The 25,651-nt window shown below is 35.6% G+C and overlaps 1 protein-coding gene across 1 annotated transcript in view; it reads right to left on the minus strand.

The window, feature by feature from the left end:
* Positions 1-207: 207 nt before the first annotated feature.
* MSH2 (mutS homolog 2) overlaps positions 208-25,651 on the minus strand; it is a 75,538-nt gene continuing 50,094 nt past the window's right edge. Inside the window, exons 9-16 of the mRNA XM_065929317.1 lie at positions 15,582-15,705; positions 13,744-13,894; positions 11,023-11,120; positions 7,232-7,477; positions 5,775-5,979; positions 4,278-4,525; positions 2,476-2,651; positions 208-658 (exon numbers count right to left, since the gene is read on the minus strand). Coding sequence (XP_065785389.1) covers positions 488-658; positions 2,476-2,651; positions 4,278-4,525; positions 5,775-5,979; positions 7,232-7,477; positions 11,023-11,120; positions 13,744-13,894; positions 15,582-15,705 — 1,419 coding nt within the window. The 3' untranslated portion in view covers positions 208-487. The remainder of the gene's footprint in view (positions 659-2,475; positions 2,652-4,277; positions 4,526-5,774; positions 5,980-7,231; positions 7,478-11,022; positions 11,121-13,743; positions 13,895-15,581; positions 15,706-25,651) is intronic.

Genomic DNA, 25,651 nt, shown 5'->3' on the forward strand with positions numbered 1-25,651 from the left:
ACTTCCTTAGCTGAGGTGCGAGCAGCCAACCTGGCTCCTGCCAACAGATGGACACTGCAGAACCACTGGAAATGAGTTCCATGAGTTCCTTCCAGCTTTAAGACCCCTTGCTTTTTTACAAGTCTCTAGCCTACTTGTTTCTTACCATTCAGGAATATGGAAAAATGTGTAAAAGTCTTATTACAAAGAAATACAACACATATCAAATTCTAAAAACTAATACATGATTTTATTTATAATATTCAACATATTGCCTACTATTGCCTATGTCCATTTACGTATTCCTCAGTTACAGTTTTCATTTTTCAAAATAAAGATTTTTGAAAATATACTCAGGGAGCGCAAAGTATACTAAATATTTTACTAATTTGATACCCCATGGACATCAATTGCCAACAGCATGGAAAAGGGGTTAATATAAAACAATACAAAAGCATTACAAACAATAGCTTATCAATATTATCTTCATTCCATTTGTGGAATTTACTCACGCAGTTACCTTTATTCGGGAAATGATTTCATTTACAAAACTATTATTCTTTGCAATCACCTCAGCTTTTAGCTGTTTTAACTTTCTTGTGATGCTTTCTTCTGACATTTCAGTAAAGGGCACTTGCTTTACCTTGGATAGAAACTCTTGAATAATTTTTTCACCTTGCTGAAAAAACATGTGAACATTTCATTAGTCTTTTAAAAATGACTTTTCTAAAAGTCACATTAAATAGTCATGATTTGTTTCATTACAATTTCAATCTAAACATACCACCCAATATTTAAACAACATTCATTAAAATGCACACCATTTAGAATTTATAGCAAAGCCCTCAGTTGACTGTATTTCTTCATGGCAAGTCATTAAAAGGATATTTATAACTATATTTTCAGCTGCTAATGACAAAGGGGCTGAATATTTTAGTAGTTTCCAAATCCCTCAGGTTGTGTAATTGATACATAACTTAGCCTTCTGGGGAAAAAAGAACTCAAGGTTTACAAATACTGTGAGGCATAAACAGTCACTGAAAATTTAGTAATCACACACACACACACACACACACACACACATGGGATGTTTCTTCTTTGTTTATTTTACTGCCTAGTCATTGCCATTCTAAAGAACTTGCTCTGTGAACCATGGGCAAATTCCTTAACACATACTCCTCATCCATAAAATAGGGACAATAATATTATGAACACAGGGCTGCTGCGAAAATTAGAGCTAGTATGTGCACGATGCTAAGAACGGTGCCTGGCAAAAGGTATAATGTTTATCACTACGTATGAAATGGAACTAAAGCCTGCTTCTTACCAGGGAGCCAGTTGGCCATATATATCTTAAAGGTGAAAGGTAGATAATCCAAATGAAAAGATAAAGAAGAACTATATCTCTGTTAAATAAAAAGTGCCTTTCCCCCCAGTAAAGTAAAATCTAGACTGAGTAACATTGATAATTCTGTGTTACATGTCTCCATTAGCTTAAGAATTTTAAAAAAATTCATTATAAGTAACGTTATCAAAAGTCTATGATTTCTGTTCTAATTGGAACCAATTACATAAAGGAGTCTACCTAATCCTGGATCATGGATAGCTGTGGGGCTGATACTAAGACCATTTCACAGCCAGGATGGCAATCTTCCCTAGGTAAAACTATTAACAAGTTATAACACATTTCTCCTGCTGTACAGACACAACAGATATAAACCTTATCTTTTAAGTTCAAAAACCATACACACACACACACAAAAAAAAAAACCACACACATCATCTGTTATTGTAACATCTATCCAAATAAGAACAAAAATTTCACTGGGTAAAAGCTAACAATGTGACAAGAAGTTGTCACAACGCATTATCACAGTAAATGCTTCCAGAAATAAATTAAGATTCTCTTATTTTTCTTATTATAGAAAACCATTAAAAATAATCCTTTAATTTTTAAAAAATACACTGGGCAAATAAATGCTTATACCTTTCTGTGTGAACATCTCAATTTCACCCACCACTCAGAAGGTCCAACCTAAGATCCACTTCATCCACAAGAACTGAAAAGCCTGCCCACAGAGAGCTTTCCTGAGTAAACACCTGTCGCATTCTCTATGGCATGTTCACATTGCTACATCCCCAACTAGTTTCTAAACAACTGGAGGGCAGGAACTATGTTTATTTATTATCTTAACTAGTAAGCATTTGAGTAAATATGATCTATTTGTTTATAGGTAATCAAAGATGTATGTGGGCTTCTGTAACTCCTCTGAATTACTTATTTTAAACCTACACTAATATTCCTATCCTCCTACTTTTGAAATTTGGAACTAGAAATGATATTTTTGATTGTGCAGATGTGTGTAGTGGTGAAACCAAAATGATACAGATGTATTCTTTGACATGCAAAGAAATGCAAGTAGAAACCAATAATGAATGATCAATAATTAAATAGAATCATACAGGGGAAAAAACTACAAGAACAATCTGACAAACCTCTCTTTCCAGATAGCACCTCTTTGCTGCTGGTTCCAGTCCATCACATTCCTGTGGTTTCCCAATATTCTGAAACTCCTCCAACTCTAGGGCTTTCTGTTTAGCACACTCTATTACATGCCTGGGGAAATTAGCAAGCTCAGCAACATGAATCCCAAAACTTTGATCACAGACACCTACAAGAAATTTGGGGAGTAGGAAGAGAGGGCAATTTATGTAAATGGAATTTATTTTTCTCACTCTGTCAATCAGGAAACTTAAACTTGCATTATTTCAAATGCATTAGCCAAATGTTTCAGTGTTACTTAAAGGAATTTTATTTAAGCCTCCAATGAAAAGTGATTATGACTCGGCATACAGCACTATATTTTATCCTTGACAAATGGAGTAGGAAAAATTACAAAAACAGAGAAAAGGCTTGATAAATAATCCTCAAAGGTCTAGACAAATAACTGAAACTGAAGAAAAATTAATCAACACAATCTCTCTGAGGTTTTCTTATTTCAAAAGGGAGGAACTAAAGTACTATTTAAAAAAAAAGAGATAAATATAAAGTGTCTCTAATTAGGAGCAACATTTAACTCAAAATATACTTCATATGACAATGAAATTTTTGACCCAAAAGTAGACTAGTGAGTTTACAGACTAGGCATGTTATCTTCACCCCTGTGGGCAGAAAATAACTGACTTAAGAGATTCCTTCCAAATGTTTAATATCAATGAAGCTCACAGGGTTATCATGGAGCTCCCATTTTTGCCTCAACTGTAAATTTTCTTTTGGCCTAGTAGACATCCCAAACATTCTGGAGCTGGATATTTTACACAACTTAGAAAAAAACAAAAATAAAATAGAAGCAAGTGTTTGATAAACATCCACAGTGAAGGACAAACCTGTTCCTATCTTCACCTGATCTTTTTCAATATTTTGAACCCATTTCTTTATCACACAAAACACTTTTTAAAACCCAAACCTCAACTTCATGCTATATGCCAGATCTAACCAAGACTATCTATATTCTCTATCAACAATAATGATGCAAATAGTAACTCAAAAGAATTCCTACAAACATAAGCAACAAAGAATTAAAAATAGTACCTCATTTATGTGCAACCAACAGATAACAGAAAAAACATGTTCATGGAAAATCAAAAAGCAATCTGAAAAAGCTATTCTGATATCTAATGAAATGTTAAAGCAATAAAAACTTTTATTAAAAAAAAAAAAAAACCCTTTTATAGTACGTTCATCTCATCAATGTCAGTCATCTGATTAGCTGCCAGACCCACTAACGACAAACTTTTCTGAAAGGTTGAAATACCAACAAATAAGTCGAAACTACCAACAATTTCAAGACCTCTGGAAACCCCAGCTTTAAGCTGCTTATATAAAAAGGAGTAGGAAATGTCAACCCACTCCAGCATTCTTGCCTGGGAAACCGCTTGGAGAGAGGAGGCTGGTGGGCTACAGGCCATGGGGTTGTAAAAGTTGGACACGACTTAGTGATTAAACCACTACCACAGCTATTTTGACAAGAAAACATGGTGACCTGAGAAGTAGTACAAAATCCCTGATGATGTTCAAGAGTATAGATCATGCTTTTGGTGACTGCTTTAAAATGAATGGTTCTATGATGAGACATAGAAATGTAAATAATGTACCCATGTCCCTGTCCCTACACTGTAAAGAGGTAAATGTGTTCTGTAAAAACATCGATAATTCATCCTACTGTAGAATAAAGCAATTACTAATGACTCCAAGGGTAGGAACACTGAATTTACATACACCAGTGGAACGTGCTCACCTTTCTTCACCTGATAAAGCATAGTTAAAGTCTCTTCAGTAGTTAGCGCTGTGACATGTAGATTATTAACAGTTGGTATCTGATTGGCCAAGGCTGTAAGTTCATGAAAATGGGTTGCAAACATGCAAAAAGCACCGATCTTTGTTGCAATGTACTCTGATATAGCCCACGCTAATCCAAATCCATCATAGGTAGAGGTTCCTCTTCCCAATTCATCTATGATTATTAAGGAATCTTTGGTTGCAGACCTGAAACATATAATTACATGAAAATTTCCCATGACATAGCATGTGGTAATGTAAGAAAAAAAAAATTAAGGCAATACAATGAAAAAAATGTGCCAAAAACGTTAACAAATTATAAAAGGAAACATAGTGAATAAGTGTTTTTTAAATTACCAATCCCACTAGTTCTAATCTAAGAATTTCCAGATAAAGCACTTTTTAACAATCAAATCAGTCAAGATTTAAAAAAAATAATGCCCAGAGAATATGGGACAAGGGCGTGGTGATACTCACATACATGGCTGATGGTCACATAAATCTGTGTGCCTGCTACAGCCCTGCCAACACCATGTATTAACATTTTCTTTTCTTTTTGACCAAATGTAAGGGGAACTTTACCAATTACTATACTGAATGTCTGTACTGCTTTTGTAATTCCCCACAAAGAATAATCAATACATAATTTATTAAGGATCTACTATGTGCAGAGTACTTCAGAAGACTCCAAGAAACAGAAGGCATAGCCTCCCTGTCTTCAAAGAAGCTCCTAAAAATAAAGACAAGAGATTTCATAACCTCTAAAATAAAAAGCTAATAAATTACAGGCATGTCAGAGTATGAAGAAACACTTGTGACCTTAGGCACATGAGACAAAGTCATCAAAGAAGTAGAATTTCTGTTAAGGGCATGTAAAGATTAGAAAAGGACTTGGTAAACAGCAAGGAAGGACCTGTCCAGGCAGTGTGGACAATGTAAGAAAAAGCATGGCAGTGGGGAGACTTATAAGGTGAACAACTACTAGAAACCTAAAGAAGACAACTTTAAAAATCAGATAGGCCTTCCCGGGCGGTCCAGTGGTTAAGACTGTGCTTCCACTGCAGGGGGCATAGGTTCAATCCTGGGCTGGGGAACAAAGATCCTGCATGCCACACGGCACAGTCAAAAAATAAAAAATAATAAATAAAAGAAGCTTTCCACAACCATCTCCCTTTTAAGATAATATAAAGTGGGACTTCCCTGGTTGCCCAGTGGTAAGGAACCCACTTTGCATGAAGGGGATGCAGGTTTGATCCCTCATGTGTGAAGATTCCTCACACCGCAGGGCAACTAAGACCCGACACAGAAAAATAAATAAAGAGTTAAAAAAAAGAAAAAGACAATATAAAGTGCATAAAGCTCACAGGAAAACTATTAAACTAAATAAAAGACTGCAGATGTTTCAAAGGACAGAGACATCCATATCTACTTTCAAGAGCCTGGGAACTGTACTCACCTGAGGATAGAAGCAGTTTCTAACATTTCAGCCATAAACGTGGAGACTCCTTTCAACTGACTGTCACCAGCCCCTACGCGGGCCAAGATGCAGTCCACAATGGACACCTCTGCCCACTCACACGGCACGAAACACCCAATCTGGGCCATGAGAACCACCACCCCAGTCTGGCGAATATATGTTGATTTCCCTCCCATATTGGGACCTATAAAACAAATTATATCAACAAGCAAGATTATTAACTTATTTTTGCTAATAATAATTGACTATTAGTCCTAAGTTGCACATTGATGACTCTCTTGTGATATAACATGAAAAGCAGACCACAGGCTGCCCAAAGGCATGAACAAAGTCCCTGCCTTACACTAGTCCCTGAAACAATGCCATTTTCTGTTCAGGCAAATCTACTCTGTGCCCTTCTTCAAAAGGACCCATGAAAAATATATCTTATCTATAATCTGACTATGGTCTAGGAAGACCACACAGACACTGCCCCTCACAAAGCTGCCTGCACGATAACTTTATGACATTCAGGAAAGCAGTACTGGCCTAATTGATTAATTAACTAAACACTATTAATTCATTAATGATGGATCTATTAGAGAATGAATCAGTATGATCAAATCCTTCGAGTAAACTTCACACTAAAACCCAAGGACATGACCCACTTTTGGAAAATGTGAAATTTACCAGTTAATGGGTTAGATCATAGGTCCCCAACCTCCGGAAACTAAAGCCTGGTGATCTGAGGTGGAGCTGATGTAACAACAGAAATAAAGTGCACCATAAATTTATTGGGCTTGAATCACCCCCAAATCATCCCTTCCCCCACCCTGGTCCGTAGAAAAATCGTCTTCCATGAAACTGGTCCCTGGTGCCAAAAAGGCTGGAGATGATGGGTTAAGTTATATGAACAACTCAAAAATCCAATTAGGGGAATAAAATATAATCATTGACTGTTTCCCAAACATATTTACCCAAAGACTCCTACCACCCCCACACCCTAACACTTTTGTTTTCTAGAATCTGGTTAAGATCTCTCAAAATGATTTAGTCTGAGACATGCTACATTGGTCTACACACAAGTCCACTTTTTTTTAGTTTCACATGAATATAGTATTGTGTCTTTAAAAGAACTGCTATCCTAAGCTGAAGACATTCCAGCAGCTAATTCTGCCTGACCTTCAATGACCTCACTACCGAAAGGTCTGGCCCAAAGGTGCACTTTGAGGATGAAGAGATGTTTATTTTTAAATGCACTGAACCCTTGGAACAGCAGTTTCATTCTTGTTCATTCATATATTCACTCACTCACATATTATTAACTAATAAGAAAAAGCATTGTTTTTCTACCATCAAAGACTAGGATTTTCTACATCAACCTAAAATAAACATCTGCTCCAACATAAACAAGGGGAAACACTATTCCCCAAAAGCCCATAAACAAGGTTTTTTACCAGTAATGATGTGGAACATCTGTTTATCTTTTTCAAAGTGAACATCATTAGGAATAAATGCGACTTCATCTTGAACTTCAACACAAGCATGTCTGGATGCTTTCAGTGTAATTCTCCCTCGTCCTTTTTCCAAAATGACTGGCCGTACATAGGGAACAGGTGCTGCATTGGACACATGAGCAAAGCTGACAACAGCATCCAGCTGAGCTAACACATCGTTGAGGGTCTGCATCGGTTCTACATAGCCTATGTGGAAGATGGAATAAGAAAAAATACAGATAAGCAGGTTTAAGAATAAGTTCAACCTGACTCCATTTGTGAATTCAAAGTCCATTTCCTAATTTATATGTTTCTAAAAAATTAACAGAGGTTTTTGCTATAATAAACATGAAAGGAACACCTAAAATTCAACAAGAGGTTAAAACGTCTTGTCACATTTTTCTCCCTACTATCAACAGATTTCAAAAATCCCTTACCAAAATCCATTAAAATATAAAAGCACATGGCTGCTTATATAAAGAAATGAGGCAGAGGTTTAAAAAAAATAAGAAAAAGTTTTCATGGAAACACTTTCATGATATATTGCAAGTAAGAAAAGCAGGGTGAGGCACACTTCTAAATTTTAAGAGTCTGAAACCAGGATGGGATTTCACAATTGCCTAAGAAACCTGCAAACACCAGGTAATAAGATACAATGTGACTCTCAGGATTGTTACTTGTGTTTTTTCCTGCCTTGCAATTAAATTTTAGCATAAACTTAGATCAATAATTGTCACCTAAAACACTTTGAACAAGATTCCACTCTGCTACAGCGGTAACTTACAACTAAAAGTTATTACATACATTAAACAGTCCCTCACACATGCTAGGCAAAGCATGATTAGCCAATAAAAACGGTCCAAATTTTTAGAACAGATTCTAAAATTTTAATAGGTCAGAGGGGTTGGTATAACAGGCGCCTGGGTCATGTGGAACTATCACATGGATATCAATGTGTCCAGAGCCTTAAGAGACATTCAAGAGAACACCATCTCATTTTAGAAAAATACAACATTATGAGCTTAATCAAATGGCAGGAAATCTGCTTCATCTTTGATTCCCTTATCCCCCATAAAAGTGAGAAAATAAAAAATTCATGTATAAATGGCCAAATACAAATAATTCTTAATGCTTTACTTTAAAATTTATTCCTGTTTTACCTAACATATAAAACAGGGGGGAAGGGGAGAGTTCTCATTACCCTACCATACAGCAATAGGAACTTTTGAGAATTACTTAAATATTAGTGGAGTACTTATATAATTCTCACAAAATTTCTAACATACTAACATGAATAGGTTTATAATAAAAGAAAACAAGCCTCTCAATCAAGAGTCAGTATCTGGTATCTCACATCAACTGGTTCTTACAGCATCACCTTTTCTGGTTTAAGAGTAAGACAGAAAATTAGAAAAATGATCTATTATTTTTATTTACTTATTTATTTTTATAAATTTATTTTTATTTATTTATTTGGCTGTGCCAAGTCTTGGTTGTGGCATGTGAACTCTTAGTTGCAGCATGTGGAATCTAGTTCCCTGACCAGGGATCGAACCCAGGCCCCCCGCATTGGGAGCACAGAGTCCCAGCCACTGGACCACCAGGGAAGTCCCTACTATATTTTTAATAAAGATAGTTTACAATGTATATATTAGACCAAGAAGAGATTTCATTTCAATTCAAGGTGACTCCAAATACAAAACCTTCTTTTCAAATGTTAAAATCTAACAGCTTTAACCTACTAGGTGCTTAATGAATATTAGTTAATATTATTTTTGGGGAAGACTTCCAGTTTGAATTTATGCAGTGTATTTTTAGGGTCCTTACAAGTGTCACCTAGGAAGGAACATAATTCAACTATAAGAAGATAACCATGCTACACGATCTGATTAACACCAAATAAAAATGTAATCTTTACAGATCTCATTCATCTCAACACAAATATAAGGTATAACAAAACCCTTTAAAAGTATTATGCTTCTTTCTGATTCAGTATAAAAATTTATAATAGTAAAACAATTTACAAAATTATACATGCTTATACTTTTTAAATGACCTATTACTCCTAAACAACTCAGTACCCATATCCTGAGAACAAGTAGGAGGACATCCTCCTACTTAATCATAATACATACCCAAGAAGTATGACACCAATACCTTATTATCTTATATTAAACTTTGCCAATTTGTCCCAATGGTGTCCTTATAGCTAGTCCCCAGGTCCAACCCCTAGTCCCAGATTCAATCAAGGATCATCTTCATGTCTTTGACTGTCCTGTCACTTTAAGTCTCCTTTAATCTGGAACACAATCTGCCAATTCCTTCTTTGCTTCCATGAAACTGACATGCTTTTTGTTTGTCATGTTTTGACCAAGCTACATGGCACATGAGATCTTAGTTCCCTGATCAGGGATAGAACCCTTGCCTCCTGCACTGGAAGCATAGAGCCTTAACCACTGGGGAAGTCCTGACACTGACATTTTTAAAGAGTCCAGGCCTTAAAAAGTTTGTCACACGATCTAAATTTATCCAACATTTTTCTTCTTGTTGCTATTCAGATTAAATTTTTTTTTTTTTGGTCAGGAACACTACAGGCCTATCTTGGAGGTATTGCAGGTTCAGTTCCAGATCACGGGTGCAATAAAAGGAATATTACAATAAAGCGAGTCACACAAATGCTTTGGTTTCACAGTGCATATAGAAGTTGTATTTACACTATACATTGCTAAAGAATGCTAACCATCATCTGACAAGGCAGAGTTGCCACACACCTTCAATTTGTAAGACAAGACAAAATAAGACAATACCTGTGAATACAACGGGGTATGCCTGTGCACAAGTGATATCGTATCTTTTCCTCGACATCACATCAGGAAGCACATACATATAAAGTCATTTGTCATTGGTGATGCCAACCTCGATCAGTTGGCTAAGGTAATTCTTCAGTGTGTTTTTTAAGGCACAATAAAGGTTATGCTCAATACACACAAACGATGATAGGCAAAGGCTTCCAGCTTAACACATCACTACCTACCCTGTGCTATATACATTCATTCCATGCTAAGGGCAATATCATAGAGCCAAGTCAGACTGTCCTTTCAATTATATGACAATCATCTTGGGAGCTCCCTGGCAGTTCAGTGGATGGGATTCAGCACTTCTAACTGTTGTGGGCTTGGTTCAATCCCTGTTCAGGGAATTAAGATGCCGCAAGCCACAAAACATGGCCGGGAAAAAAAAAAAGACAATCATTTCTAACAGGTGTCCTCAAGAACAGACTCTGAAAATCTATGAAATGGCATACAGAACTCAAAAAAGCTTGCTTTCTATGTAATTTCTATTTGCTTTTCAGTGATATGTATCTCCATAACCTACAGCATGAGCCCCTAGATCTAAGGTATTAGTGCCTTACAGTCCCTAGTGCTTCTTTTCCTTGTTATAACTACAAGTTTTGTGCTTTTCTGCCTGTCTTTGTTTTACAGAATATTACAGAATATTCCCATTCCTTAGTCTGCACTAGTTCATCTTTCTAAGTATGAGAGCAACTTCCAGTTAATTTTCCTAATGCAGCACAGCATGCATTCCTTCAGAGGAAGCTTAACACAATAGTCACAGTGTGCCGCAGCTTTAAAAAATAACAACAACAACAAAAAACAACAAAAACCCTCTCTTCAAACAGCCCAATATCATTTCTGTTACCAAAATCCAGGTCATTTCCCAAACATCTAATATATCAATTCTAGTAAATTTACCTGAAGAAATATTGACAATTTCTTTAACAATGGCATTCTGGGCTTCCTCATATTCGGTTTTATTTTTGGTATACTCTTCATTGAGAGAAGTCAGTTTACTGCAAATCAAGATAATGGTATTATTAGAAATATTAAAACATCCACTGGAGGTAATGTGCACTACCTCTGAAATATATCCAGAATATTATCCTATAAAGCATCAAAACAATAATTAAAATGGAAACATCAGTAGAAAATGGGCAACTCATTAGGGGTAGATGTGACCGGAATTCAGTGTGTTAACATTTATGTCGTTTGGAATGGCCCACTGGCACAATTCTTGCTATAAAAATTATTCCCTTGAGTAAAATTCTGATCTGTAATCTTTTCTCAAATATTTAAATGGAGTAAGTCTTCATCCCTATTAGGATAGAGGCCATCTTCCCTTTAAAATACATACACAAACTACACTATTTACAACACCCAAGATATGGAAGCAAATCAACTGCTCATCAACATATGAATGGATAAAGATGTGGTATGTGTGTGTATCACTCAGCCATTAAAAATAATGAACCACCTGCAGAAATGTGAATGGATCTCAAGAATATTAGGCTTAGAGAAATAAGTCAGAGGAAGACAAATACTGTATAATATCACTTACATGTGGAACCTAAAAAATAAAACGAATGTAGACAGCAAAACAGAAACAGATTCACAGATAGAGAAAATAAACTACTGATTACAGTGGTGAGAGGGAAGAGGGGAGGGACAAATTAGGGGTGTAGGATTAAGAAATAGAAATTACTATTTTAATAAATAAGGAACAAGGATATATTATACAACACAGGGAATTAGAGCTATTACCTCATAATAACTTGTAATGGAGTACAGAACTATAAAAATGTTGAATCAGCTGTACTGTTGAAACTAATATAATATAGTAAATCAACTATACCCCAATTAAAAAACAACACACACACACTCCACACAGTTTCTCTCATTACTGTAGAAAACTGTCTTTTCATACCAAAAGTTGTCAAAGTAAGGAAAATGTCTTGAAAACAATCTTACTGAGTGGTTTAAAGGGAAATAAAAATTTCAAGTTGAAACAAAAAATGAAGAAAAATGAGAATAGAGAAAAAATATTCACTGGTATCAATGGAAGGGAATTAAGCTAAAAACAAAAAAGGTGAGGGGCTCACAGTAGATTCAAGAAAGAGGCGAAGTTCTTATAAGAAGGAGGAAATTAGTCAATCAAAGCAGTCATTGTGAGCATGATGCAATCAGCCAATGGCATAACACACATATACAGCTCAAGAACAGTAGAGGAGCACTAAAAGACTACTGTGAAACAGGCAAGTGGAAAGAAAGGAAAAAAGAGAGAAGCAAAGACACTATAAAAGTGAGACTGGTGTGTGAAGGGAAGAGCTGCCAGAGAGAAAAGGGGTGGGCAGGGATCAGATTGTATAGGCTAAAGTACAGATTTTAGATTTTTCCTGATGACAGACATCAGAGGTTTCTAATAAGGACAACTGTATGATCACTAAGTCAGACCCACGGCAGCATTCAATCTGCGGACACAAATCAATGAACAAATAAACAAGTGAACTTCTCACAGCTTTTGGAACCACCGCTGCCATTCAGTTCAACTTCTGGTATTTATATTTTGGTTTGGGTAAGACAGAATTTCTTCAAATCACTCACTGGTTAGTTATAACGTATATACATTTCTTGAATCAGGGATACAGTGTGATCAACAACTAGCAACTAATAAATCGAGCAACAGAAGATCTAGGTCTGAGTATCTACGGTTACTAGTTGTCCAGTCCTGGGGAACTGGAGTTTCAGTTTCTCCATCTAAAGGTGAGAACTATAACCTGTCCTATTTATTTCAGAGAGTTGTTATGAGAAACAAACTAAACAGACACACTGTTTTTCATTACTAGGTTGTTTGAACATCTAGAATAATGTCTGCATATAAGAGACACCCAAAAACACTAAATAAATGGGTAAAAGAGGGGCATATATACAAAAGCTAACTGGAAATACTAAGAATACCCAAGAAGGGTGGGAATGAGGCTGGACATAAGTTCTAAAATAATACAGAAGAGAAAGGATAATGACCTTACTCTCCCAGTTACTTTATTTTTAAATAATTCTTTTTCACTTGTAAGTAATTTGCCTCAGGAGCTTCCTAACATCAGCAAGAGAAAACGCATAAAAAACTACTAAGATTTTTTCCAACATTAACATGATTTAAAAAAAAAACAAAACTTATAGTCTAATGAATGGCCTCATTAAAGTTGGTAGCATCTCCCTAAACTAAATGACACATCAATTGATATACCAGAATGACAAAGTTTTCTTAGAAAAAATAAACATGTGAAAATAACTAACAGAGATACGAAGGGAACTAACTCTAACAGATATGGAAACACACAAAAATGTAATATAATCTATTTCATATTGATAAAAGGATAAGAGAAATACATGAAAGGATAATCTTAAAAATAAACCCAAAGTGCCATTTCAGTGAATGAAGAAAAGCTGAATTATTCAACAAGTAGTGTTAGGATGCCTGACCAACCTCTCATTAGGTAAAAAACAAAAAGCTTCAATATTATTTTATGCCTTGTATCAATAAATAAAATAAAACTTCCTTATCATGCAACATTCACATTTCATCAAAGAATAGTTTATGGAACTAGTAAAGATTTAATTTAACATAGGCTTACAAACCTGTTTGTAAATTTAACACCATTCTTCTGGATATCTACGGTACTGAAATTTTTATTATTACGAAGGACTTTTTCTTCCTTGCATGTTACTCGGAAATAATAGCCAAACTGTGTGCTGGAATCCAGTTTAATCTGTTTGCCAGGATCTAAGCCTTCATGATCAGGAAAAAAAGAAAGAGTATGTCATAGATATGTACAGCCATTTTAAATATAAATGTTTAAAATACTTAAACCTAAATAGTGAAAAATATACTTTTATCATTTACATGACTGTATACTGGAAATTATTAATACTATCTGACTGGGAAAGATGCAAATCCTACTTCACTCAAAAAACTACATGAATTAAGGATATCTATAAAATATTTAAATCCCCCCTTTAATGTTAGTCTGTGATGTGGAGCCCGTTCTGGGTAAACCCATCCAAGGATGCAGGGCACCAGCAGTGGGATAGCTCAGTGTTTCAGATGCTGTGGGCACGAGGGTGGGTAAGCTATGGTGGTTACCCTTGAGGAGCTCTGCTGAAGGTTCTTTAGTTAACCAAAGCCTTTCCCTGGAACTAATGTAGAGTATAATTAAAGAAAACAAATACACTTTCCAAAGAAAAATGTGAGACTCTGAGATTGACAACGAAACTCTAGAAAAACACTAGGCCACATACTCTGTTAAGTGTAGGGAGCATCACAAAAAAGGCAATGATCAATCAGCTAGACTATGCACCAAAGATTTTTAAATTTTTACGCTTGTCCTCTCCTCATTCATTCATCAATGTGATCTTCAGACCCCAAACCAGAAGAGAGAGATAGTATCTTAAAACTTAAATAAACTTATTTGCTGAAGCATGACTATGGAGTACTAGAAACATCAACAACTGAAGCCAGATCTCACCTGACCAGGAAGGAGACATAGAGAGACCATGGAGGGATCTATACAATGAGGACGGTACATTTCAATATCCTTCAAGTCAAAGATTAAATCTAGGATCAAGTTCATATATGAACTCTCCATGGAAACTGTTTTTTAAAAATTTTATATATGTTGGTATGGGCATACACAGGGGGCTTCCCAAGTGGCGCAGTGGTAAAGAATCTGCCTGCCAATGCAGGAGACTCAAGAGATGCAGGTTTGATCCCTAGGTCAGGAAGATTCTCTGGAGAAAGAAATGGCAACCCCCTCCATTATTTCTGCCTGGAAAATTCCATGGACTGAGGAGCCTGGTGGACTATAGTCCATGGGGTCGCAAAGAGTCAGACATGACTGAGCACACATGGGCATATACTGGAGTGATACTGCTCTGAGGGGTCTTCTAATATGTATGCTAAGATTTACTCATTTAACATAAAAGTCAAAGATGCTCATTACAAAGAGCTTTATACACTCAGAGCAAGATAGAACAAAACAGTGTGAGACTAATTAGGGAATAAGCTAGGGAATTTAAAACAATTAATTTTTAAAGTTGATACTAATGAAGTGCTTGGGAACCCCAAAGCCAAATCAGTGAACTATTTCTAATAGAATAAGGCTTACAGAGGGAGTGTCATTTAAAACAGGTCTTACTTAAAAGATGTTGCAAGGGCAATATGGGGTGATTCATTTGGCAGGAATGTGGGGTCATCCTGGGATTAGAGACATTGGTTAAGAGATGAATCTGAAGGGGAGGCCAGGCCCCAGATGTAAAGAATCCTGTATGTAAACTTCATGTGACTGTAATTTTAGTCAGTAGAAAACGGGGCTTGCATTTTAAATAAGGAAGTGGCATGATCAACTGTGTCTTCTAGCTTCAGTGTGGATACTATGTAGACAAAAGAAATATTCAGACTTTCAAGGACACATTCTTACCTAGATCTCTGGCTGCACTTATTAATGTTGACTGCATCTTCTTTTCTAAGTCATCCATTATTTCTCTTAATTCACTCAAGTTAGGATCAAATGAAGGTTTTACAAGGAATTCATGGTTTTCCACCTATAAACAGAACAAAGATAGCCAAATTCTATCAGTGATGGATAGATGGAAGTGATGAAGTTCTTTGCTTATTTAAAATTCACTGATGTTTTGAGTTAAATGATTCACTGTAAGTTATTCAGTCACAACTGTAAAGGAGTTTTTATTGATTAACAGATGTAAAGAGTTCTATTTATTAGGAGCTGAGACCTCTAGATACACAAAGAATTATTCTTATGAAACAGCCTAGTGTTAATGATGCTTTTACCACTAACAGTATACATTATTTTTATTTATATTTTTCCCTAAACAATGTTTAAAGACTGTAACAGAATGATTTTTGCCCAAACCAAGGATCTATCTTAGGAATTTCGGAAAGTTAGCTCTTGAAATCCTTTTTTGAAACAAAACAAAATGACTAAAACTTGAACAGACAAAATTATGAAAGACTATTTTTTTAAAAAAAGAATGAAGTCTATCCACACATATAATAAGAACTATTAAAAAGACCTAATTTCATATAAAAATAAGTCAGTTTTCTAAAATAAGGAAATTGCTAAAAAATCAGTATGTGAGACTGATATAAATTCTTAATTACTATCCATTTAATCAGAGCATACCTTCTTCACATACCAAAATTGAACACAAGAATGAGGAAATAAAATATCACAGAAAACTAGCAAAAAAGAGAATAAAACATTTATCAAATAACTTTCTCAATTTAAACCAACAAAAGATTGTATTATATACTAAAATTTTAAATTTCAAACAAAACTAAATTTTTTAAAGGCAAAAGATTTGTTAAAAATAGCTTTGCAAAACATAAAAATGTAAAGGTTGACATTTTCTTTTATAAAAAGGCACTCGTTTGCATGTATGAAAAAAACATCAAGTCATTAACTGGGCAAGTATAAAATATACAACTCACAGATGAGAAAATAAGGAGTAAACTAAAGTCATAGAAAAATGCTAAAGCTCCATAAAAATAAAAGGCATGAATATTTAAGCACCCTTAAGATGTTATTCTACAGCTTTTTTTTTTTTTAAAGAAAAAGAAACCTACTTCCAAATACTAATGAGGCTACAGTGAAATTAGTATACTCATTCGTTTCTGGTGAGAATCTAAATTGCTATAACCTTAAAAAACAAAAAAAGCAATATGCGACAAGACTCAGAGATATCTGTTATACTCTGACATAGCAATTCTACTCCTAGAAATTCAATCTAAGGAAATAATGCAACAGTAGCAAACAACACATGGATGAATAAGATCTCTACAGATTTATCTGTTATAAGGCCTGGAAATAATAGAACTCACAATATTTGCACAATGGTACATCAATAGAATATTATACAGATATTTAAATAGACAAAGGAGATGATTTAGAAACAAGGACCAAGACTTATGATAACTCTAAGGGAAAAATTAATGCTACAATGGTGGATTGATAGTGTTACAGAACTGCCTTCTTCCAACAAAACTTGAGAAGTGATGCTGAGCCAAGCTAAATTCCTATCCTCATTCCAACCTTTCAGAAATCCACTGGTGAGTCAACAAAACCCTGAGAAAGCTCACTTAATAATTCCAATCTGGAGAGAAGACCCAAATGAAGCAAGGGAAAGTAAAGACTGAGTTCTAACTTACTAAACAGTCTTAGGCCACACCCCAGATGGAGTGCCCTTTGGTAATGCTGTACTCCTCCCAAACAATGGATAAGAAAATATACCACCCAACTAAGTGTTCTAACTTAGAACTGAAGTATTCCAACAAACATGACACAATGACTTCTATGAGTTGTTTTCATATCGTCAGCCACTGAGTACCAGAAACACACACAGCTATTATCCTAGACTGTACAACAGGAAATATTAATAGAACAAAATAAACCCAGGCTTAGAACTCCAAAATGGTATAATAAAATCAAGAAAATAAGATTTAAAAAAAAGAAAGGAAAATCAGATCCTAGCAGTATCACTAAAGTAAAAATAAATACAAATAATACACAAATAAATATACAAATAAAAAAAACTGGCTTAAAACTCAACATTCAAAAAATGAAGATCACAGCATGTGGTCCCATCACTTCATGGCAAGAAGGGGGGAAAAGTGGAAACAGTGGCAGATTTTATTTTCTTCGGCTCCAAAATCACTATAGATGGTGACGGCAGCCATGAAATTAAAAGACGTTTGCTCCTTGGAAGAAAAGCTATGACAAACCGAGACAGCATATTAAAAAGCAGAGACAACGCTTTGCTGACAAAGGTCCATAGAGTCAAAAGCTATGGTTTCTCCAGTAGTCATGTATGGAAGTGAGAGTTGGACTATAAAGAAGGCTGAGAGCCAAAGAATTGATGCTTTTGAATTGTGGTGCTGGAGAAGATTTTTGAGAGTCCCTTGGATAGCAAGATCAAACCAGTCAATCCTAAAGGAAATGAACCCTGAATATTCATTGGAAGGACTGATGTTGAAGCTGAAGTTCCAGTACTTTGACCAGTTCCTGATTCGAGGAGCTGACTCAATGGAAAGACCCTGATATTGGGAAAGATTGAGAGCAAGAGGAGAAGGGGGCAAGAGAGAATTAGATAGTTGAATTAGATAGTCTGACAATGTGTGACCAAAAGCCTGCCTTTACTATATGCAGAGTAGGTGAAGTGAAGTTGCTCAGTCATGTCTGACTCTTTGCGACCCCGTGGACTGTAGCCTACCAGGCTCCTCCGTCCATGGATTTGCCAGGCAGTAGGTAACTATTAATAGTAAGAACCTACTGTATACAACACAGGGAGCTCTACTCAATGCTCTGTGATGATCTACATGGGAAAAGAATCTGACAAAGAGTGGATACTTGTATGCAGTGAAGTGAAAGTTGCTCTGTGGGGTCTGACTCTTTGCAACCCCACGGACTATACAGTCCATGGAATTCTCCAGGCCAGAATACTGGAGTGGGTAGCCTTTCCCTTCTTCAGGGGATCTTCCCAACCCAGGAATCGAACTGGGTCTCCCGCATTGCAGAAGGATCCTTTACCAGCTAAGCCACAAGGAAAGCCCAAGAATACTGGGGTGGGTAGCCTATCCCTTTCTCCAGGGGATCTTCCCGACCTAGGAATCAAACCAGGGTCTCCTGCATCGCAGGCGGATTCTTTACCAGCTGAGCCATAGGGAAGCCCAGATATATGTATATGTAGAACTAATTCACTTTGCTGCAGAGCAGAAACTAACACAACACTGTATATCAACTATGCTCCAATTCAAACTAATTTAAATAAGTAAATAAATGCCTTCACTTGGATTGGGATTTCAAATGTCTGCTACTTATCTTAGCAATGCAAAAGGCTGCTGGTTGTGGCCATTTCTATGATCCCCTCCTTCTACAGTGATAGAACTGACAATTTTTCATAAGACATGTTAACTACTAAGAACAAACACTACATTTTCCAGCTTCCCTTGCAGCTGGTGTGAGCGCATAATTAAATTCTGACCAAAAGACCAAAATGGTACACAAAATGATGTGTACCATTTCCAGAATGTGACCTCCTCTTCCCTCTTTGTCCTCTGCCATCGGCTGGAATAAAGATAAGGAAGTAAGTGATCCTGGATCTTGAAGGAGAAGTAAAGGAGAAGACAGGCTACAGAGATAGTGAGCCTGCCCTGCCAACCCTGTGTTGCTATGCCCACACAGTCATGATAGAAAATTAAACCCCTATCCTATTAAAGCCATTGTTATTTATTTGAGGTTTCTTTTTCAGCAGCTAAGTCTTTGTCAGTAGCCTAATCTTTGCCCAAACAAATGTAGAAAGCTCCAGACTGAGAAATTAACTTAAAAGTGTTCCTGGTCTAATTACATTTGTAGGGTATAAAGCAAAAGCAAATTTTATCTGAGGGGATATATGATTTGCCTGTATAACTTGCACAGGAGGAACCCAGATAAATGAGTATTATCTAAACATACATAACAGACAAGGAAACAAGACACCACGAGTAAGAGACTCAAAACAATAACAACAAAAGAGCAGAAAGAAGAAAAGGAGAAGATTTAAACCCAAGAAATTTTAGAGATGGAATATTAAATATATTTAAAACATTTAAAGAATGAGAATAGAACACGTGAGCAAAGAACAAGATATTACTTAAAATGAGAATAGACAGACTTAGAAGTGAACCAAACAACTTTTATAAATGAAAACTATAATGATTATTTTTTTTAAATGGACTGTTAAACTACACACCAGAGTTGACAAATTAGACTATCTGAAGTAATCACAAAGCAAGCAGCACAGACACATGCAGAAAAAGAATATAAGAGGCCAACACATTTCTAGTCATAGCATTAGAAAAAGAGAATGAAGAAATACAGTATTCGAGGAGATAATGACTAATAACTTTTCAGAACTGATAAAAGACAAGAATTTTCTGATTAAGAAAATGCAGCAAATCCAAATAATGCAGAAAAAGAATGTAAGAGGCCAACACATGTCTAATCACAGCATTAGAAAAAGAGAATGAAGAAATACAGTATTTGAGGAGATAATGACTAATAACTTTACAGAACTGATAAAAGACAAGAATTTTCTGATTAAGAAAATGCAGCAAATCCAAACAGGAAAAAAGAAAGAAACCCACTTTTGGACACTATTTTATTGTTTACCCATTTGTTTCCAGATATTGGCTCCTTTAACTACACTGTGTCTAAAACTGGGATCCAACAAACAAAATCTGACTAACAGCCCCCCAGCCAATAAAGGAACGCCTAAAGAATATCCGGGAAGAAGGAATGAACAGCAACGAAAATGATAAGCATACAGGTAAATCTAAACCTAACACTGACTACAAACAGTGGAAATCTAAGGAGCATAAAGATAGAAATAAAATATCAGTCAATAATGAAGAAATGTAAACTGATCTAAGGTATTCTAAGGTCCTGATATTTGAAGGGAGACGTAAGAAGATGCTGACAGGCTTTTCACTTTGATGAACTATGTATACACACTAAAAAAAAAAAAAAAAATTTTGTGAATAACTTCAAACCAGTGCATGTTTGATAGAATGGAGGAGGAGCATGAGAGGAAACAAATGGGAATTTTTAAAATCCAATCAATATAAAAGAAAGAGTGGGGAAAAAAAAAAAAAAAAAGAAAGAGTGGGTAAGGGGAACCAGGAAGAATAGGGATCACAAAATAATTTGGTAGAAATAAATCCAAACTGCCCCTTGAAAAAGAGATCATCAAATTAAACTTTGAAATAAATGCATCTATAACTTTTACCTAAACCAAAAGAACTCACAAAGGATTGAAAAAGATATACTACGTAAAAAAACAAAAAATAAGGACGGGCATTGCTTTATTATCAGACAAAATATATCTAAGGCAAAAAACATTACATAATAATAGGATTACTATTATCAAAGTGTCCCTAAAGATTCAATTCACTGCAGAAAAAAATAACAGCTCTGTGCCTTGAAAACTTAAGAAGCAAAATTTCTTCACATTTCTCTTAGTAACTAGGCAGATTAAAAGTGAGCAAGTATCCAGACAATGTGAACCAAACAACTAAAGTTTTATTTAATGGACATATAGAGAACTCTGCAACCAAATTAGGGAGCATTTATAATCCACGAATACATGGAGAATTTTATGAAATTGACACATACCAAGCTTATAAATTTAAAAACTATTTTTAAGCAAATGACAAATCAAAGAACAAGTGATAATGGGAATAAAAGACTCAAAACTGAGTAAGAAATTATACCTCTCAAAACATATGGGATGCATTCAGCTAAAACAACACATAGAAAAGTATAATCTTAATTGCTTACTAAAAAAGGCTGGAAAAATAGAGCTGAAAGACATCAAAAATAGATGAAATATATATATAAGACTGGAAATTAATGAAAAACAAAACAACCCAAAGGAACAAGGGGGATTTAAAAGTCAAAAGTTGATCCTCTAAAACAAACAGGCTATGCAAAGGATGGAAAATTAGAGGCACAAATTATATTAGAAATAAACAGGAACTCTACCTGCAAATACAGCAGGGCTTTTAAAAATAATAAGCAATAGTTTTGGAAGTTTTGGCCACAGCAATCAGAGCAGAAAAAGAAATAAAAGGAATCCAGATAGGAAAAGAAGAAGTGAAACTCTCGCTGTCTGCAGATGACATGACCCTCTACATAGGAAACCCTAAAGACTCTACCAGAAAATTACTAGACCCAATCAACGAATATAGTAAAGTTGCAGGATATAAAATTAACACACAGAAATCCCTTGCATTCGTATACACTAACAATGAGAAAACAGAAAGAGAAATTAAGGAAACAATACCATTCACCATTGCAGCAAAAAGAATAAAATACTTAGGAGTATATCTACCTAAAGAAACAAAAGACCTATATATAGAAAACTATAAAACACTGATGAAAGAAATCAAAGAGGACACAAATAGATGGACAAATATACCGTGTTCATGGATTGGAAGAATCAATATTGTGAAAATGAGTATACTACCCCAAAGCAATCTATAGATTCAATGCAATCCCTATCAAGCTACCAATGGTATTTTTCACAGAACTAGAACAAATAATTTCACAATTTGTATGGAAATACAAAAAACCTCAAATAGCCAAAGCAACCTTGAGAAAGAAGAAAGGAACTGGAGGAATCAACCTGCCTGACTTCAGGCTCTACTACAAAGCCACAGTCATCAAGACAGTATGGTACTGGCACAAAGACAGAAATATAGATCAATGGAACAAAATAGAAAGCCCAGAGATAAATCCAAGTACCTACGGACACCTTATCTTTGACAAAGGAGGCAAGAATATACAATGGAAAAAAGACAACCTCTTTAACAAGTGGTGCTGGGAAAACTGGTCAACCACTTGTAAAAGAATGAAACTAGAACACTTTCTAACACCATACACAAAAACTCAAAATGGATTAAAGATCTAAATGTAAGACCAGAAACTATAAAACTCCTAGAGGAGAACATAGGCAAAACCCTCTCCGACATAAATCACAGCAGGATCCTCTATGACCCACCTCCCAGAATATTGGAAATAAAAGCAAAAATAAACAAATGGGACCTAATTATACTTAAAAGCTTTTGCACAACAAAAGAAACTATAAGCGAGGTGAAAAGACAACCTTCAGAATGGGAGAAAATAATAGCAAATGAAGAAACAAAGGATTAATCTCAAAAATATACAAGCAACTCCTGCAGTTCAATTCCAGAAAAATAAATGACCCAATCAAAAAATGGGCCAAAGAACTAAACAGACATTTCTCCAAAGAAGACATACAGAAGGCTAACAAACACATGAAAAGATGCTCAACATCACTCATTATCAGAGAAATGCAAATCAAAACCACAATGAGGTACCATTACACTCCAGTCAGGATGGCTGCTATCCAAAAGTCTACAAGCAATAAATGCTGGAGAGGGTGTGGAGAAAAGGGAACCCTCTTACACTGTTGGTGGGAATGCAAACTAGTACAGCCACTATGGAGAACAGTGTGGAGATTTCTTAAAAAACTGGAAATCGAACTACCATATGACCCAGCAATACCACTTCTGGGCATACACACTGAGGAATCCAGATCTGAAAGAGACACGTGCACCCCAATGTTCATCGCAGCACTGTTTATAATAGCCAGGACATGGAAGCAACCTAGGTGCCCATCAGCAGACGAATGGATAAGGAAGCTGTGGTACATATACACCATGGAATATTACTCAGCCATTAAAAAGAATTCATTTGAATCCGTTCTAATGAGATGGATAAAACTGGAGCCCATTATAGAGAGTGAAGTAAGCCAGAAAGATAAAGACCAATACAGTATACTGACGCATATATATGGCATTTAAAAAGATGGTAACGATAACCCTGTATGCAAAACAGAAAAAGAGACACATACGTACAGAACAGACTTTTAGACTCTGTGGGAGAAGGCAAGGGTGGGATGTTCAGAGAGAACAGCATTGAAACAAGTATACTATCAAGGGTGAAACAGATCACCAGCCCAGGATGGATGCATGAGACAAGTGCTCAGGGTTGGTGCACTGGGAAGACCCAGAGAGATGGGATGGAGAGGGAGGTGGGAGGGGGGATCGGGATGGGGAACACATGTAAATCCATGGCTGATTCATGTCAATGTATGGCAAAAACCACTACAATATTGTAAAGCAATTAGCCTCCAGCTAATAAAAATAAATGGAAAAAAAAAAAATAAACCTTCAATCCTGCTCATGCTTGAGAACAAACTAATTTTAGTAACAGTCATTTCTGGGTGCTCGATATGGGGGATATTTCTAACTTCCATCTCTCTACCTTTCTGCATTGTGTGAATGCTTTACATAGGTATAGGTTTTACAAAACCAGTGTTTTATTTTTATTTTTTGGCCATGAGGCATTAGGGATATTAGTTCCCTGACCAGGAATCAAACCTGTGTCCCCAGCATTGGAAACAGGGAGTCTTAACCACTGGACAAAGACGGACATACCCTAGTCCTGTGTTTTTTAAAGTACAACTATAAGGAAAAATGCCAATAGGTTCTGACAGTTAATTATAGGTGGGAGAATAATACTTCCCTTTTTTGTATTTCTTTCTCATTTCCAAGTATAAAAACTTTAAAGTATACTGCATATAAATGCAGTATCTTTATAACTTCTATATACTCTACAATGATATAGCTGTATCAGGACTATTCAACTGTGGCTTATTAAAAATGATTTCAATTTTTTGTCCCAGCATTTTCAATAAAAATTTATCTAAAGTCATTACTTTTCCAACAGTAGATGAGATATCAGTAAGGAGTATATGTGAAAACTAAGATTCAAAGATAAAATGGTCCAAATACATATAGACAGGTTTAAAAATTTCATACATCCCACTCAATCATACATTGTTTACTTGTTGTGAAAAATCATTGTTATTTTTGAATCCTACTTTATAGTAGTTTTGCTCTACATTTACTTCAAAAACAGAAAATCATTTCATAAAATTTATGGAAAGCAGCCACAAAAACAACTGATGCATTTATATAAAAAGCTAAGCCTAGGGAAAGATAAAAAGTAACCCAACCATTCACATAAATGACTACTCCCCTCATCACATGAATTCCTAAGTGCACAGCTAGAAAATGTGAAATCATACATAAAACGACTGATATTCTCTTGAGGTTTTCTCAAAGTGGTTCTGAGTCATGTAATTGAAATGCCTAAACTCATCACAAATATCCACAATGACAGTGAAGGGTTGAAATCACCTTATAACCCAAGCTAAGTTTAAAAGTTTGTAACTGAGAATAAAGAAGATATTATACTAAGTCACCTCCCTAGAGACTCTAGACAGGCTTTAACTACGAATCTGATTTATTTAAAAGACAAGATCATACTATAAAACATGAAAGTCTACAGATACAGGGCAGACTCTTAGGAGACACTCCTGGTGGTCTTACAACAGTAACTCCGCTTCTTCCCTCCTCCCAGCAGAGCTCTTACTTTGTGAACCTCCAGCTAGAGAAATAACGTACCCTTGGTTACCTTAGGCCCATCATCACATTCTGTATCTCTGGCCACACGCACTGCTTAAACAGTCCCATCAAGGCAAACTGTAGGACTCTTTCTTTGAATATGGCATTAACTTCTACTGGTAGGTAGCCATCTTAGAGCCAAAAGAGAAACCAGCCTTAGGTTAAAATTTAAATCATAAAAAAATAGAAAAGATCAAGAAATGAGGTTCTTTGGATGGGCTCACAGAGCTTCTAAATAAAAGCAACTCTATGAGCCAAGATGTACTGAGTTTAGATTACCTGCAAAAAAAAATAGGAGTCCTAACTGATACTAAGTTTAACCTCAAATTATTTACTTAGGAAAAAAAAAAAAAAAGGAAATCCACAACTCACATCTTACTGGCAAAGAACTTAATGTTGAAAGGGTTCACAATATGTCACTGTGGCATAAAAATTATACTA

This window comes from Muntiacus reevesi, chromosome 3 (assembly GCF_963930625.1).
Source record: "Muntiacus reevesi chromosome 3, mMunRee1.1, whole genome shotgun sequence".
Taxonomy (NCBI): domain Eukaryota; kingdom Metazoa; phylum Chordata; class Mammalia; order Artiodactyla; family Cervidae; genus Muntiacus; species Muntiacus reevesi.